The sequence below is a fragment of the Cololabis saira genome, chromosome 11 (assembly GCF_033807715.1).
Source record: "Cololabis saira isolate AMF1-May2022 chromosome 11, fColSai1.1, whole genome shotgun sequence".
In the NCBI taxonomy this organism is placed as follows: Eukaryota; Metazoa; Chordata; class Actinopteri; order Beloniformes; family Belonidae; genus Cololabis; species Cololabis saira.
Genome location: NC_084597.1, coordinates 24,895,025 through 24,913,763, shown reverse-complemented (window position 1 = coordinate 24,913,763; position 18,739 = coordinate 24,895,025). Strand labels below are relative to the sequence as shown.

The 18,739-nt window shown below is 38.3% G+C and overlaps 1 protein-coding gene across 1 annotated transcript in view; it reads left to right on the top strand.

The window, feature by feature from the left end:
- The window catches only part of ass1 (argininosuccinate synthase 1), a 33,581-nt gene extending 15,269 nt beyond the window's left edge, over positions 1 to 18,312 (top strand). The window contains exons 10-15 of the mRNA XM_061734136.1: positions 7,140 to 7,224; positions 8,266 to 8,330; positions 11,454 to 11,585; positions 14,263 to 14,419; positions 17,741 to 17,806; positions 17,915 to 18,312. Coding sequence (XP_061590120.1) covers positions 7,140 to 7,224; positions 8,266 to 8,330; positions 11,454 to 11,585; positions 14,263 to 14,419; positions 17,741 to 17,806; positions 17,915 to 17,963 — 554 coding nt within the window. The 3' untranslated portion in view covers positions 17,964 to 18,312. The remainder of the gene's footprint in view (positions 1 to 7,139; positions 7,225 to 8,265; positions 8,331 to 11,453; positions 11,586 to 14,262; positions 14,420 to 17,740; positions 17,807 to 17,914) is intronic.
- The last annotated feature ends 427 nt before the right edge of the window (positions 18,313 to 18,739 follow it).

Here is an 18,739-nt window from a genome sequence, read left to right as displayed (position 1 = left end):
GTTTCCTCAGTCAGTCTGTGTTTGTCATTAACCTGCTCATTTCTGAAAGTTGATTCGTCATATAAAGTCAAATGAAAAAGTAAATTCACAGTTTCAGTTAGAACATTTTACATATCACGACATGATAAAAATGATAACCTGGTCTTTACTATGTCTTAATATACGGCAAATCCTTTAGCAAATACATTCCAAAATTTGGCAAATACATGCTCACATATAATACTTTATCAATATTAACATTAACAAAATTAAGCCATAGAGAAGCAGTGTCTGAACATTCAATGGACTGTACCCTGTAGACAGCAATAACTTGAAGTAACAATCTTCTTTTTGAAGTTGTCAGTCTCTCACATCATCGTAAAGGAGTTGTGAGTCACTTTTCTTTTTACACAAATCTCTACATTGGGGTCTTAATGCCACTTCCAGACAATTTGGAATCCTTCTACAGTGCTAAAGATTATATACAAGGGATATCATTAAGAACACACTGTTACCTAATTTGTAGAAGTAAAGGACTGATATATTAAACTGTGAAGTTGAAAGTTAACAGAGAAAAATGCATTTTAAAAATCATGTAAGTTTGGAAGTAATATATTTCATTTGACCTCTATTGTATAACCCTCTAAGAACACTTTATAATAATAATATAATATTATAAAGAGATGCCCAACCATTTCCTTTAAGAAAGTTATGTATTTTACATTTAAGGTTGAATTAAGTCAAGATTTTAGAGCAGATTGAACTAAATTCTTGTGTTTTACTTTAAAACCATATTTCATAAACACCAGCTAAATTGTCAACAAGTCAGTAAGATTACCTGCAACACAGCCTAACATAAAGTGACATTAAGTATTGAATGTAATTTATATTACAATATTGCAAAGACGTTGCAGATAATCTACAATACACAATATAATTTCATCGTTCTGAGAATTCAACATTTCTAAGAAATGTCTGTACACAAGATACAAATGTTCCAAATCAGCAAGAGCTGGCTGTTGTCTCTGGAACCTCAGGCAGCGCTGCATTCTTTAAATACAACACAATTCTGGAGTGGACATCACTGCATGGGCTGAAATGAAAAATTTAACATTTAAAAGAATCCAGGAATTGTACTGTCTTCTCTGGGGCATACAGTACCTTCCTTAAAACGAACTGAGACAAAAGTGAAAAACTGTCCTTAGTATGAAATATCTATTTCAAATCTCCACACCATATTCCTTTGACTGAAGAGAAGAGAACTCAACTTGGTTTTGGAAACCTTTGGACCTCCAGCATTTGTGAGACAGCAAAAAAAAGAGAAAGAAGGAAAGTGGGCAATACTAAGCACCCCCACACTGCTTTCAAGGGAGTTAAGGCTGAGGTATGGTTCTGCGTCACACCGACGCAGAGCACACGCCGCAGCCGTGACGCCGTGCTGAACCCTTCTGACTTCTCCGTCTCTCCATTTGGTCGCGGTGCAGTACCCCCCGCGGCCACTAGTTAGCGATCTTTTTCTGAATGGTTTATCCGACTTTTTCCGGTCACAGTAAATCAAAGAAATAAGGACAACTATTGTGCAAAAAACAAAAACTAAAAAAATCACACATAAACGAAGAAAAGAGCCCTGGAAGTTCACTACTGATTCAAACCGGAAACCGGAAATGCTTCGCTTTCAAACGAACCAATCACAGCCCTCTCGGTCTGCGAGTGGACGGCGTCTCCTCGACGCGTAGTTACAATTTTCGGGAGGTGCACGTTAGAGACGGCGCAGGTGACGGCGTGTCCTCTGCGTCGATCCAAACCACACGCCGTAGGCACGGCGCCATTTTGACGCAGAAGCATAACTGAGCCTTTATGAGTATGAATGTGGAATAGTATCCAGCTGCTGCTAATCATTAGTCCTGAATGAGGTGTAGGTGCGCAGACACAAAAATGTGCTCTTTGAATTAATAGGTAAGACTAAAAAGAAAGGCTTGACTCTGTCTAGGATTAAATCAGATTTAGTTTGCATGCAAGGGGTTGCATCCATACAGTGAGCCAGATGACTTTACAGAAAATATACCCAAGGTCAGAATCAACAGGCCTCGCTGACTATGGTAAAGTTCATGAAAGCACATTTAGAAGAAGACAAAACAAGTATAGCACATTTAGAAGAAGACAAAACAAGTACCATTTGTTAGGAAGAGTTACGAAGAGAAAACTCCTTCTGCCTAAAAAGAACATGGAAGCACAACTTCCGTTTGTTTGTTTGTTTGCATCTGAACAAACCACAAGACTTCTAGAAATATGTGTTATGCACAAATAAGATCTTCAACTGTAGTGCCAAAAACCAGACACAATATTTCAGCACCTCATAACCACTGTAAAGCATGACAGTGGTAATTTTTTGGGGTCCTTCTGCAACCACAGGATATGTGCATGTGTATGCCGAAGTATTCTAGAGGCAAAAGGGAGGTCTGCTAAAGCTTGCTCAAAATCGGTTCATGCAACAGGAGTCAAGATTTTGGAATTACCTGGTCAAAGTGAAGACCTCTGAGAGTTGTGCATGAACTGAAGCAATGTTGTAAAGAAATATGGGCCAGAATTCCTTCCCAACGGTGTGATAAACTGAACAAGTTATGTGTGACAGAAGTTTTTTGCTTAATTTTTTGTTAAATAAATAATGGCACAGTCAAAAGATTTAAAAAAGTTTTATACATCGTGTTTGTACTATTTAAGGTTAAATGTAGTGTTTAAGTGTTTATAAACCTTCCCACTTTGTTATGTATTTATGTAAGGGTTATAGCAGTATGAATCTATTCTCACTCATCATCCAGAGCTGTCCGTCTCTTATTAGTTAACAGAGATGGTCATAGACATAGTCTTAGAGCTTTAAGACTGACCCCCTGCACTTTTTATCACCACTTCTGACCACCCAGACTCATCGTTAAACTCTCATCGTGTTGCTTGGTCCAAAGCTGCCATGTTTGGCCTGGGGGCGCGCACACAGGCCGGAAGCATTAACTCCAGCTAAAACACCAGGCCCTGAGGGGCCAGAGAAATGCTCATTAGATATGTTGCCGCAAGGCTTCAGGCTGAATAGTGGAAAGTGTCACATGTTTGTGCAAAGAGAAAATGGCAAGACACATCCAGGCCTGAGGCAAATGACAGATGTCCCTTCATCCACGGTCACCAGGGGAGGCTGAAGTGCAAGAACATCAATCGGCTCCTGTGATCACATGGGTGAGAGGGGCTGTTTTATGAGCCACAATTGTAATTTCAAGGAAACTCCAAAAGTTTGACAGAAGATGTGCTGGGAATAACTGCAATCACAAAAGTATTATCAAATCAGTATTATCTTAGAGTAAATTAAAATACTCTGTACTTGTCAGTGTTGATCTGCGACCAAAAGGGGATTTGGATCCCTTTACCAGTTTCCCAAAGAAAATGTTAACTATGAAACAAATTGGTTGGTGTCAGTTCAGTTAGAGCGGAGATGTGCTTTTGTAAAACAGTGAAGCACTAGTAAAGCCTTGACTGGTTTCGCGGGTTCTTTGCATCCCTGCACTCCATTTTCACACATATTCTCTGCTCTTTTATTGAGCACCCTATGACAAAAGCTGTTTTAGTTGTCCACACAAAGGCCCAAGCCTACTCCTCCCTCTGAGCACAAGATCAGCACAAGAATGTTTCATTTCATTCCCCCTCCCACCTTTTCATCCCTGCCTTTCTCACCAAAGTTTTCTCATTGATTAAAAAAGAATATTTAACAACAGGAACCTTTACCCCCGTCAAACGCTCTATTCCCTATTACTCTCCCTTTTTTAGGAAAAAAATTCATCCCTCCCTCCTGTCATCCCAAAGGAGTGAGGAGGAAAAAGAGACGGAGAGGAAAAATGTAAAGCAGTAATTTTTCCTACAACTGTGTCTGCGCTCCCATTGTTTGCACTGTTAGGGTGCAAAAAAACTGAAGAAAAGGATCATGAGTGGAGAAAGAGCCCTCAATGAATGATAGAATCCGCAACAAGGGCAGAGGGAGGAAAAAAAAGTGCACAGGGACGAAAGGGCAGCCCCTACACTCCCACGTTCAGACACTCAGCTAATTTATTGAAACTTTTAATCTAATTATTAGATATCTGTAAGGGGGTGCTGTTTTTAGCAAGCACCATGCACTCTCCTGCACTGGGAGCTACATATTTTTCCATGGGAGCCTTCATAAATCGCTGAAGAAGTCAAAACTTGTCCAGAAAACTTTGTCAAGTCCTGCACATGTCATTCCTGTTCGAGCTTTGTAAATGCTCGTTCAAAAGGCAACCAGAAGTGCTCCTCTTTGACGAATGCAAGTGTTCTTCAGTATTTGTAGAACCCAGCGATGGATGGATGGATGGATGCATAGTGGAACATGTTTCCTCTCATTTCCTTCTTGTGTAGACTTAAAACGCTTTCACACGTGCCTCTGATTGTTTCTTCACCTTCTCCTTTCAAAGGTCATAAAAAAGCAGGTTTGTGGCATAGATTGATGTGCACTTATTTCAAGTGGTATTTGAGAGGAAATATGCAGAATGAATGTGGGTGTATTTTAAAAGAGACATTTTTCGGAGTGTTGGAGGAAAGGTAATAGAAAGACGGTTGATGGATCTGCCAGTGGTTTTGTCTTCCGCACATGCGCATGAGCACGCAAGCACTCTGGCAATAAAAAAAAAGAAAAAAGAAAAACGTCAGCGCTAAAGAGAGGATAGAATACAAAGCTGCAGCCTGTGTAATTGAATTAGGTAAAGGCCAGCCCACAATTTCACAGCTTTCAGATGAGGAGAGTGTTTGAATTTATTAGCCTGTCTCCCCATTGCCTTTTGTAAAGGTTTACACTTTGAGCTGATGAGTTTTACTGTTTCTGACTGAGACACGGAGCACTTGTCATCAGATTTGATCAACTTTCAGTTTTTTTTGTCTTTTATTCAATTTCGCAGAACACTGTGTTCTGTATTGAAGGTTTTGTTTCCCAAAAACTGTTAACCTAAGATGGATAATGTTTTTTTTCCTGTATTGTGTTATATGTTTTTATTGTTTTTCTGCTCTCAGTGGAGATCATCTGTGTTTTCCACAATTCAATTTAGTTTTATCAATTTATCAAGTACCAAATCAAGAGAAATGTCATCTCAAAGCCCTTCAAGAATACAGTTAACTAGTGGTTCGCTAAGGAAACCAACAGGTTCCATCAAAACCTTTCGTCAGCATAATCTCCCGTCCTGAGCACAATATCTGTGGCCAAATCCTTTGCAAGCAATGAAACTTTCTAAGCACAGGAAAAAATGTTTTGCAAGTGCAACACATTTAAGAGCAAAGAATAGCTCTAATAATAGATTTCTGCTAACACTCAACTCTCTGCACACTCACTAAACATGACAGAACATTAATATGCCAAAATTAAAAAAACGAAACAATTACAGGCTGTGATTGCTGCTTCATCTGTAGTGGTGAACACCAAAGGGAAGCACATTCAACCGTGGGATAAATGTTGCAGGACAAAAAGTGGCAGAATTCAATTCAATTCCAAAATAATGTATTAATCCCAAAAAGGAAATTAATTATTATTGCTGTAGTCAGGATTTAAGTCTCTTCAAAAAGTCAATATGGAGGTTTATGTTTATGTCAGCAAGAAGGATTTCCTGTAGTGGTCTGTGTTGCAGCGGATCTGAAGAAGCCTCTGACTGAAGACTTTGTTGCTGAATCACTGTTTTATGAAGCGGATGCGTGTGGTTGTGCATCATTGTCTTCATTTCACTAAGTATCCTCCTTCGTACAATCAGCTCCAGGAGCACCAGAATTCTGTAATTTCACAAAGCTGTCACCACATTCATTGTGACATACTTACTGCCCTTCACTTTGATGGAATCTAGTAAATGTAGGTACAGCAGGCAATACTCATCAGATACTTTTGAAGATTATGTTATCCTCTGTGTTATACCAAACACTGGAACAGAGAGAGGCATACGGGATAATGTTACTTTGTTCAGTGTGCAGGACACTGTAAATTGTTACATCAACAAATTAGTTATGTTAAGCCACAGCTATATGTTAACACTAAGAAATGCCCAGCACAAACAACAAGGCTGGAGCAAATGGAGTTTGAGACAAAGGAAATCCAAAACAACTCGAGACCCCAGCAAGCTTTGCACCTTTTATTACACCTACAGTAGGTGCAATGTGATCACCCCCTCATTAGTTAACAAGCCTTTATACTTTATAAACTACAACCGTAAACACATTGATTTTCTTAAATAAAAACTAGGATATTTTGCGGTAGGCCAAGAGAGATGTCAAAATTCTCAATGACATTCTTATCACATACAGTATATAACAACCGTTCACAGATGTTAATTTGTGGTCATAACCAGATAATGTTTTTTTATCTCTCACTTGCTCTCTTTTTAAGTCTTTTTTTTAGCTTCTGATAAACATAAAGTAATTAAACAACCTTTTTTTTTTTAAGTTGAAGTGTTTTTTTTTTCATTTCGTTTATATTTAACTTTTTTCCCCCTCCAAATTATAGAGATGTGAGTATCATTAAGTATCAGTATCAATAGGCAGCATCGGTATCAATAAAATCCTAACGATGCCGATCCCTACACAGAATGAGCTTTTGTGTACTCAGTTGGAGGTGCTCTTTGCGTGTAAGAAATATTTTCAAAATATAATGTATGTTCTTCTAAACTACATACTGTATGTAAGTTCTCAGAGAGTTTAATTGCTCACGGTTCAGGATTTAGGCTCGGATAATACGCTGTAGTGTTTTACTCTTCTTAAAGAGGATTTCTGGTTTCATATGTCTTTTTTCCTACAGTTGTTGTGTCAGAATGAATATGTCAGTTGTTGGTAATGAAGGTGAAGAGATAATGGTACACCAGTTGCTTTTTTAACCTTTTTAATCTGATACTTAAAGTGCTGTAAATCACAATGATGCAGTTTTAACAATAACAGATGACTTAGTCCCCTGAAAGTTTAGTAAGTCATATAAATCATTGATTTCCCTTAAGGAACAACCCCCCTAGAAATAGGCCTAATATTTAATAAATCTAGTCAAAATTGTCTTGTTTTAAGCTAAATATCTTTGTAATTGGAGTAAGCAAATATGTCTTTAAAAATACTTTGTCTGCTAGTGTAACATTTTATTTCTTTAGGAGTACCTGTCAAGGTGACCAATGAGAAGGAAGGCAAAACCAAAGACAAGCCACTGGAAATATTTTCATATCTCAACGATATAGGGTATGTATTTTTGTATGGATTATATTAAATTGTATCCACCATGTATTTTTTTTTTTTTTTTTTTTAAGAAAAAACCTATCCATGAGTGACCTATTGAAATTCAGTGCCTCTATCAATTATAATTACAGAAGACATACAGAAATGGGGATAACACAGTGCATGTGTACCATGCACTTTTGCCTGATATAATTATTCTTATTCATGTCACATGGCTAAACTGGAATGGATGATTAAGGACAACATTCTGAATTGCCACAATTTGTAATTGAAAATCTGGATAAACAATCAGATTTTTGTGTTTTCAAAGCCCTGACAAAATCTGATACAGGTCGTGTCAGTGGAAAAAACAGATATAAGTCACTTTAGGCAGGTAGTGTGGACGTAGGCTTCATCTAAACCTACAAGAAGAATTTATTCTTGTCTTGAAACCCTGCGGGCTTGGTCAGCATACCTGAAGTGACTAATAAACCATCATGATGAATGGCATAGCACTCTGGTACACCATTCATCACAGAATGCTGCAAATATTTGATCATGTCATGCTGCCTTCATTACACATCTTCTGCAGGGATGTGATGAATTCAGGGGGAAAGTTTCACATGGAACATTAAATAGCTGTGGGCTGCAGGTACTGAGTCACTCATTTATAGTTTAATGAAATCTGATCAATACACGTGTTTTGCGTTCAATACAAGAAATATATGTTTCTATTGATCAATTTTAACACATTTATTGGAAGTATAGTGTTTTATTAAAATGGTTTATATGCATTTGTAAGTATTAACCCAGTTTTTGTGAATGTGAGTATTAAGTTTGTTCTTGCGGATAAAATCGGCAGAGTGATTGCAAAAGGCCAGAAAATTATATGACTCTTCCTTTCCTAAATGCCACACAGAGATATGCATTTCCAGAAATCCCCAAGCTGTTGGTGCTGGAGTTGTTCAGGGGCCTTTTATCTTTAAGGCTCTTTGTGCAGGCTAAGATAACTGAAGCTGAAAATAATGTGAAATTGTGTCAAGTGAACCTGTCTATGTGTTCCAGAGGAAAGCACGGAGTTGGACGAATTGATATTGTAGAGAACCGCTTCATTGGCATGAAGTCACGAGGTAACACATTTCTTTCTTTCTTTTATTTATTTTTTGTTTTAATTATTGTATTACCTTGCTTCGTGTCAAAAAAACCTTGAAAAGCATCTTCTGTTACTCAAGAAGTGATACACTTGATATAATCGTGGTTTCTGTCTTAAACCTTTAAGTATTTTGGGTTTATATCATTTCAACGCCTTCCTTTCAGCATCCAGGGCTTTCATGCATGTTGTTGTTATTTTACATGAATGCTTTTAAGTGTCCCACTCGCTATTTTGCTTGCATAAAAAAGGGCTGGATGACAAAAGCACTCTATACTTGAGTTGTGTTTGCCTCTCACTTACTGGAAGTTACTTCCATTCATTTATGCACACACACACACACACACACACACACACACACACACACACACACACACACACACACACACACACACACACACACACACACAGATAGACACCTTAAGCTGTGAAGATGATGATGTTGCACATGCTTAACTGAAAACATACAAATGCTCAGTCAATCACAGATTTGTACACATGGTCACACGTGCATGTTTTTATGTGTTTATTTTTGGCATTAACAAACAAGTCGAAGAGTTTTCTGTTAGATCTCTACGTGTGTTACCACAGCAAATGTACAAGGCCAGTGTGCCGTCCTGGCCTGCCATGACACACTCACACAGACACCCATACTGTGGACTCCTCTTCTCCAGAGACACTATGTGCTGTGATTGGCAAATTGACTGGCCGGCAGACTGGGGCTGTGGCGCAACTTGGCAGGTAGAAATTGGAAAATGGGAAGCCCATTTTTCTCTCCCTTCAGCTGAACAAAAGATCAAAGCTGTTTCCACTTCTGACGGCAACAGGAAGAGGTGGAGGACAAGGTGTCCGAGTGGTTGAATAACTACTATCGAGTGTACATGCTGGTCCTCTCTGGAAAGGCAGTTGTGTTGGCACAATAGATGATGGGAGGGACATAATGGGAACATGTCATACTTATTTGTGTTGTGTCATATTTATTTCTGCGAGGTCGAGAAGGCGGAGGGGAATGAAATGGTTTGTCAAGAATGTTTTCACTCTGCTACATGACATTCAACAACCTGTATGCCAGACTAATGTTTCCTACCTGTCACGGTGCTGTCAGACCTCTGACTTCTGCACTGGTGACGGCCTCAATAGAGCTGCACCGATGAAAAGCAATCAGAAATAGCTTCCATCTTCTGATGAACAGGTGGCCTCATGTCAAACTGCTGTAAAAGTCCAAATGATTGCCTAGGAAGTAGTTGTCAAAAGCCTCTCTTGTGCATTTACTTTCATTTATATCCATTTAAATCATTTACATATATGTTCCAACACTAATGAGCAAACTACTTAATGTCAGGATTCTTTCTGCTTTTTGAGATTTGTTTTTTTGTTTACTGGTGTTGCTTGTTTTTTTTTCTCTGATCTAACAATTTGCCCAAAGGGTCAGAGGGGATAAGCTCAAGAAGAATTCATTCCTGTCTTGAAGCCCTACAGGCTTGGTCAACATACCTGAAGTGACTGTATAAAAGATTAAAACTCAAAGCACTGAGGGTCTTGTCTCTTCAAGCCTAACTCAACCGCCACTGTCGGAGCTTAACCAGATAGCGTTCCATTGTGTGTTTTCCTTTCTGTTAAGCTAGTTCTCTTAGAGCAGTTAAGCCAAGTTGCGTTTGAGGGGAGTTTTAACTCATTTATCTGATAGAGCCAACGGAAATGTCCCTACGTGCCCTCTGTAACCCAGAAACACCAAAAGGCCACGAGCAGTTCTAGCTCAGGTGGCAGTTCTTTTGAAGCTTTAGACAATTAGTGGCATCACTAAGCTCCATCTTCTTGCCCGTCAGCACAAAGTAAGTGCCTCTCCTTTTTCAGATCAGAACCAGTGCTGGAGTATTAGAGTCAGTGATGATTGAGCTCCACTGCTCAGAAAATTGGAGGAGATTAAACTGCAATCAAATGTCAAATTTTGTCAAAGAGATTTTGAATCAGAATCCTGCCACGTAACCCTATGGCAGTATTGTGTTTGCTGTAGTGACGTATGTCTGTTTTTGCAGCTTCTCAGCTTATATCAAAAACCTGTTATGAAGTTATGATGAGGCATGAACTTGATGGGGAAATGGCAGATACTTTTTCAAAATTTCAATCTTTACATAAATGGATTTCATTTATTGAACTATTTGTTTCCCCATTTTCAGACCTGTCCTCTTTTTGCTTTATCTGACAGTTAAGTGACAGCTTCATTTCTCCCGTCATGTACCTCATCTTTACTTCTGTCACTAGGGGTGGGATGGTGGGATGGTGGGAGGGGGGTGAGGGAGGTAGGGGGCGAGTGGTTGGGGGCAAATTGCAGGGTAGACGGAGTCCTGGTCCAGACTCCAGACTGGCAGGGGCCTCCTACCCTGTCATTTACCCAGGACAGGCTTGTCCATGTTTTGTGAGGACTGTGAGGACCTGTCTGTCAGATGGCTAATGGCCCCTAGAGCTGTTTGATGTTGTGTGCTCAGTTGAACAAGGTTTGCATTTAATAAAATAAATAGCATTTGAACATAGAAAATAATGGCACAGCAACTGGCTGTGATAGATTATACGGTTTTCTTGTTTTTTTTAAGTGCGAAACAAAGATTAACATTTTCATCATTTCGATCTCAAAAAGGTGGTAACCAAAAGAAAAATCATGAGAGTGACAAAATCTGAATGTTTTAAGTGGTCACCATTCAGGCTGGTAAAGCAAACATGCATCTGCTTAAAGCTTTTTGTTAACCTCTGCTTAAATTGCTGTTGTTGCTTTTTTAACCTTTTTAATCTGATACTTAAAGTGCTGTAAATCACAATGATGCAGTTTTAACAATAACAGATGACTTAGTCCCCTGAACGTTTAGTAAGTCATATAAATCATTGACTTCCCTTAAGAAACAACCCCCCTAGAAATAGGCCTAATATTTAATAAATCTAGTCAAAATTGTCTTGTTTTAAGCTAAATATCTTTGTAATTGGAGTAAGCAAATATGTCTTTAAAAATACTTAACTTTTTGTTAACCTCTGCTTAAATTGCGGTTGTGGTTTTTGCAAATATAAATGTGTTTTGCAGATTTTTTTTTAAAATTGTATTTACATATCCTAGGGATCTATGAAACTCCTGGAGGAACAATCCTGCTGAAGGCCCATTTGGACATTGAGGCATTCACCATGGACAAAGAAGTGCGAAGAATTAAACAGGGACTTGGTATCAAATTCTCTGAGTTTGTCTACAATGGTAAGTGCCTTCATTTTTTTCATTTCATTTCATTTTTATTTATTCCATATCATGGAAATAGTTCACATATGTTCCATTCCATGATGGAAAAGGGGCAAGAAGAAGAAAGCCTTATATACCAAGCCCCTTTCTCAAAAAAAAATAAAACAATTCATATGAAGATGGTCTGTCCGTCTGTTCAACAATCACTACTTATATAATACAAAAGAAATAATGAAAAAACAAAACAAAAAAATAAGAAAACATACACACTAACTCACCAACAATATAAAAACAAAAACAACAAAATATATTTTACCCGTTAAATTCATATTGTCTAATTGTGTGGTCTTTATACAATTTCTTGAACTGGTGAATATTTTTACAATCCTTTAAATCAGTTGTTCAGGAGTTCCATAATTTTACACCACATACTGAAATACACATTTGTTTTAAAGTATCTTAAATGCATTATATTAATTACACATTTACTTATTATTTGATTTGAATTTTTGATTTTTCTTTACCAGTTCATATAAGGGAAACATAACAAATGCGTAGAGCCCTGCAGGTTCAGTATGTTTGCACATGCGTGTGAGCTTTTTCAGACTCTGTCTTAATCCTCTCTACTGTCCAATCTACAGTCATCTGCATCTTCATTCACATAATAGGATCAGTGCCGTTCTAGATTGACTGCTAGGCAACTTCATGTATACCCTCCAGATACGGGAAGATAAGCACACACGCACACACAAATAAAGGTGGTACCTTCAGGAGCAGGGCAGAGACTAAACCCACTGTGGGTTTAAATCATTAATACCTGCAGATGGCAGATGAATGGTGGGAGCTTATGTTAACAATCCACCTGCCTTGCATTTAGTTACAACACCATTTACCCATAGACTGTATATAGAGACCCTTTAAGCAGATAAGTTGCTGCCATGCAGGGTGTGCACTGATTTGATCGTGTGAACTGGTCTAGAAACCAGTTAAGTAACTCAAGAACCATTAAAATGATGGCTGAGATTTGGTTAGTGAACATGGTCATCAGGATGGGCTTCCCCTTTTTTAAAAAGACACACCTCTTTTTTTTCTCTAAAAAAAATGATGCTTGTCCTCTTCTCATAAAACTGACACACGTACACAGATTCAGTGACATGAACATAAACACAACAAACAGGAAAAGGACGTCAAATTGACAGGATTCCCTAAAGAAGATGGTGGCCTGTAAGCTATTGCTGAGTCCAACACTTTGTGCCAATTCAGGGGGAATAAGAGAAGGGGAGCATTGTGTCTTTGAACATGGACAGACGTTGAGGTGGAGGTCAGCCGCTGATGAGTGGAGGACCCCTGCTGAGTGGGGTGTGCCTGACCTCTGAACATTTAGACACATCCCTTGCCCATCTGTCTCACAGACTGATGGTTCAGGTCAAAAAAAATGTGGGATAAGAAAGGAGTGCAGGAACAACACCTGGGACAGAAATGACACTGAGGCGGACTGAGTTGTATCTCATAAAATTAAGTTACTCTCGGTATCAGTGTCGACCCAGACAGGATTTGCTGACATTATTTTTTGTACAATACAGTGTTGTGTTTACTCTTGTACAATTAAGTTGAAAGTGGTTTTAGGCACCTTAGGCTGAAGCATTTCCCCATCTCACTTTATATTTCCTTTATCTGTTTGAAGTTCTTGAGCCTTAGTGAGGTGTTACTTCTTGACGTTTAGTCTACAAAGAGAATAAATTCATCACACTATTATACTAGTATTACACTATTTCATTCACCTAAATAAAATGTGTTTGTGATTTTACCCAGACTGCATTTTGTTCACTCTGTTACCTCACAGTAGACGCAGAGCATGAATGTCTCATAAATAGAGCAGTAAATTAAGTGATGTGATCTCTTGATATGAAGACACAAATACTTGTAGATTATTAAGTTTGTTTTTTATTTAGGAAATGTATCACTTGTATCTTTAGGATAATATATTTTTCCATACAGTCTCTTTAGAATATCCACAATTTTGTAATTTGGAAAGTTTTTTTCAAGGATATTAACCTCCTTTTCTGGCTCCATAATGTTTTATTTCCCAGCAGTGAAACGAATATGCCTTAACACATTTATACATTCCTGTTTGGCTGTTCAGACCAGGGTTATAATAGTTTTGAATTTTTCATTTTAGTTTAGTTTTATTTCGTTTTGACTTTTTCCTCCTTCAATTCAGTTAGTTTTAATTCGTTTTTAGTGTGGGTTTGCTAGTTTTTATTAGTTTTTATATTTTCAAAAATGCTTAGTTTTAGTTTAGTTTTTATTAGTTTTAGTTTTAGTTTTAGTTTTAGTTTTGACGTCACGGCCCGTGAGGCGTTCAGGTGCCGTAGCTGCCAGTTGGAGATAAACGGCCAGAGCAGAATAAATTGATCAATCATACCAAGAGGCTTATATTGACAGGGACGAAAACGGAGGAAATTATATCTATAATTTCAGTTCGTTTTAGTTAGTTTTCTAAACACGCAATATAGTTTCAGTTAGTTATCGTTTTTGTCTTTTAATTTTCGTTTTTATTTAGTTCAGTTAATGAAATTGTTTTTTCAATTTTAGTTTTCGTTATATCGTTTGTTTTCGTGAACGATAATAACTCTGGTTCAGACACAACATTTTTGGTTCCGTAGTCTTTCCTAAATTCGGTCTTCTGTTCCAGGTTTCTGGTACAGTCCAGAGTGTGATTTTGTGAGGGACTGCATAGCCAAGTCCCAGGAGAATGTGGAGGGCAAAGTCCAGCTATCTGTCTTCAAGGGTCATGTCTACATCCTGGGACGAGAGTCTCCCAAATCTCTGTACAACGAGGAGCTGGTCAGGTACGTGGAGAATAAAACAAAAGCCCGCATGGTTGAAAACTGTGTGTCAGTTAATCAAAGTCTGAGCTTGTTTTAACTTGACAGATGTGTGTGCAGCTATTCCACATGTTGCTTGAGTTCTTTGATGAACACCACATCAGCATCCCAAACTGACCTTGCCCGACAAAGACATCAGAGAACTGTGACACTGGGTTCCTACAGGGTAGCCCCCCGATCGTAACCCCAGCACCACACACCCACGGCCTCTTAGCGGTGGTAACAGTGGGTTTGTTCAGGAGACTGACCTCCGATGCCCTCTGGGCAGGCTAAGCACCAACCAAAGGAAAACCCCTCCATATGGCTCTCCAACTCCACTTAAGTCACACACACTCCAGTTGTACCCTAGAGTCAGAGAGCTAATGGTGTTTTCAGCTTGAGAAGAAGGTGATTTCACTGGGCTTTTAAGAGGAAAGAACCAGGGTGTCATGGTAGTTAAGCAGGTCAGAATGAGGGAGACAAAAACACACAGTCACCCATTCTGTTCCTGAGAATGATTTAGTAAGTGGGAAAGCCAGTAAAACAGAATCAATACAGCTTCTTTTGTGAGTCCGAATTAGATAAACTGAGATACTGTACTCAGACCCGGCATTTATTCTGTTCTTTCAATTCATGCTAGTTCATTACAGTTGTGTTTTGACACTTTATTTTCACTTCAGTGAAACAGACTATTGAGTCACTCTTGTGTGTTGACAAAGGCTCTTTTCTTTGACCTAAACTGGAAGAGATGCTGGGCCCACACATCTGTGTGACAGAGTGTTGTGTTGCAACATCACAAAGTCCTTGAGGCCACTGACAGATGGGCCCAAAGGTTCCCCATGAAGAGGCTCGTCACAAACATCTCAGGAAAAGAAGGAAAAGAACAAAAAAACAACAGCACACACACACAAACAGTTTTGTTTAAAGCCAACAACCTCTTTGCTTAGCTGTGATTGGTTGAATGTTCTCCAGTATTCACACGCTGATATTGAAGTAGAACCTTACTTGAGTAACTAAGGTGGTGACAAATGCTTGTTGAAATTTCCTAAAACAAGTGACTTTCAGACAGTTACAGTAAGAAGAAAAACCAGAACCAGACATTTAAGACGCCAAACCCAACATGTTTGATATTTGACTGAAAAAGTAAATGAAAATGGATTATTACAATAGTTGTTAGTAGACATGTGATTTATTGATCTGCAGATAAATTAACTAATGTTATATATGTGTGCATAGTTCAACACCACTTTGTCTTGTAGACGCATGAAAGACCAGACTCAACTTGAATAGTCATAGAAATTTAAATATTAACACTTCTTTTATCTTTTAATAAAGAATAGACTAGAAAATTCATGATAAATATCGATCTGATCTTGAAAGCAGTTGACTTTGATATTTGATATTTTATACTCAATTTACAAGTTCACCATTTCCATGAATAAAGATTATAATAAATTCATTTCAAAGCAAAACAACGTGCATATATTTCGAGTAAAGAGAGTTAAGACCACTCAATAGTTAAAATGTACACACTACTCCATGTTTTTCCAGTCACAGGTCCGTTTAAGGGTCTTTTATTCATCTTAAAAGTTTTTTGCATGTGGACGAAGCAGGCCTGTTGATATTGATGAGGGAAAGTCACCCATGACTGACACGGTCTAAGTCCTGATTACCTCACGTCAGATCCACAACTCTGGCTGAACATCATCATACCCTAAACCTGTTCCTCTGTGTGTCAGTCAGCTCCACCATAGTGAAAACATGTCAGAAAAAAATATATTTTCAGTTCTGGACCTCACAATTTAGTAGCTGTCAAAGGATTTTTGAACTAACTGAAAAATGGAGTGCAGCGAAATGATTCCTTGTCATCAGATTTCTCTGACTAAACAAATTAAAAGCATTGGTTAAAAAATATGAACCAGTTATTTAAAGAAAAAAAAAGACCAGAGTTTTATATTCCACAAGTATTTATTCTTATCGTGTTAAATGTAACATTAGTATATTTAAAATAAGTTATTATAATGGAGTATAGTAAAGATTTAAATGAATTAATAAAAACGCACTCATCTCTGTCAATATATCGATCATACATCCTTTGATATATCAATTAGACTGTCCAAAATATATAAAGAAACTATTGAATAAGTATTTCACGAGGGCCTAGCGTGTGTTACTCTGCGACACATACTGTACCTGTACCTCACACTGATTCACCTGAAGTCTCTCACACATTCACAATATGAAAACCTCCGACAGTCACATGCACATAAAAATACAAACCAGATTAGACATGAAACCCCCCACTGGCATTCTGTTGTCTCTCTACAGGCAAGAGTAAACGGCGTCATTAACGCAGTGGTAATACACCCTGTCACCACACCCATCTGAGACAGAAATGTCACCCTTCCAGCACTCGGCTGGGTTCGTTCTCAATTAGACTGCAGGGTTTCTTTGAGGAATACACAACCACACGCTTACACACACACGCACACACACAAAGTGACATATTCTTTGTAGCCGCTCGGTCGAAATGGTTTTCAGGTGCCGGGCAGGGAGCCTTGTATTGAGAGTTGATGATTTAGTTGTCGGCCTTTCTTTTTATAATGTTTATCCTATCATTTGTTGGCAATTTCCTCCTTTGCTAAGTGCTTTTGAAGAATGAGTGCAAGCTGTAGATCAGGAGTTGGGGGTGTCATAGGGAGGAGAGGACTCCGTAAGGGAGTGTATTAAACACTGCAGGTAGAAACTGCTGTAATTACACAGCACTCTTTCTGTGAGACACACATGCACATCAAGCAGAGGTGTCTACACAAAGAGCAGCCTCAACATGGAACACGCACAAAATAGAGATTTACTACTTTTTTCAGAGGAAGTGAGTAAAAACTAGAAGGCAAACATCAGATTACAAAATCATTTCAACGCTTAGCTCGGGTCTGATATGATGGGACTGTTTTTAAATGAGATTTGTGCATCTTTTCTGCACTCATGTACACGTACGTGTTTTCATTCGTTTGTATCGATCCTCCATTTTTTCAGGACAAGTAGCGCCAAACAAGAACATTTAGAAAAAAATCAATGAGAACATGATTTCTAAAGAGAAATCATCAATGATCCAGTTATCCCAGGAGTTGAAAAGGCTCCATGTTGCTTCTGTTTTCTGCAGTGATCTCAAACATTTCAATTAGTTTTGTTCCTACAGCATAGCATATATCCCTTTTTTTTTTTTCAGTCTTGCTCTGGAGGCATTTTTTCCTCTAACCCAAGATTTGTCTAACTCAACTCTTTCTCAACTTGTTTTGGCTGCAGCATGGACGTGCAGGGAGACTATGACCCATGTGATGCCTCTGGATTCATCAGGATAAACGCCGTTAGGTTGGAAGCGCTTAAATTCTAAAAATACTTCCCAAACGCTGTGCAAAACTCTGAAATTATTATTAAAATGCACTCATCTTCATTACCTGTCTTCTTGTTTGTCCTCAGGTTGAGGGAGCATCACCGTCTGCAGGGTGTCGCCGGCAAAAAGCAGTGATTGCTGCAGAATTGTTTTCTTCACTCTTCTCTCCAATATGTCTTAACCACTGATAGGCTTAAACTTTGTACCTGTATTGTTTACCTTTTGCCTTATTGTCTAGTCTAGTGTCATTTGTATTAGCATCAGGGTATAAACACAGCAAGCACAACAGCCTCACAGTTTTGAACCTTTTAACAGGTGGAGAGAAGAAGAAATACATAGAAGATGGGTAGCATCATGACAGCAGTGTTGTTTGAATCAAGTTACTAGATCATTTAAAAAGTGATTTCTGAAGTTTTACTGTCAAAGTAGGAATAAATAGGTCAATAGAAGAAAGAAGCTATGAAAATAAAAGGAGTGAAATGCTTTTCCTGGCTGCTTTTTTTAATCTTTCATGAAAGAAAAGATGAGCATTCATCAGTTTAAATACAATCACTATGATATGCATTAGAAGCTGTCAGCATGAATGTGTTTATTAGTTCCTGTCTTTGGCAGGCAGTCCATTTATTAATGCCTGCCTGTTTAACTCATGGCCATTGAAGTGGAAGTGATGAGACCATTTCTGAGTTCAAATGGCACAAGTGACATGGAAGAAAAAAAACAATCAGCGCAGATAGGTATATTTCACTGATGGGCACGCGGCCCGCATATTTAGAGAACAGAAGAAAGCATTTACGAGACAAAGACGCCGTGTTGTGAGACTCATTTAAATCTTTTTTTGAGGGACTAGTACACTTGTGGTCCTACTATATGTAGGAAGTCAATTTTACAGTATTTTGTCTGCCAATGACAGT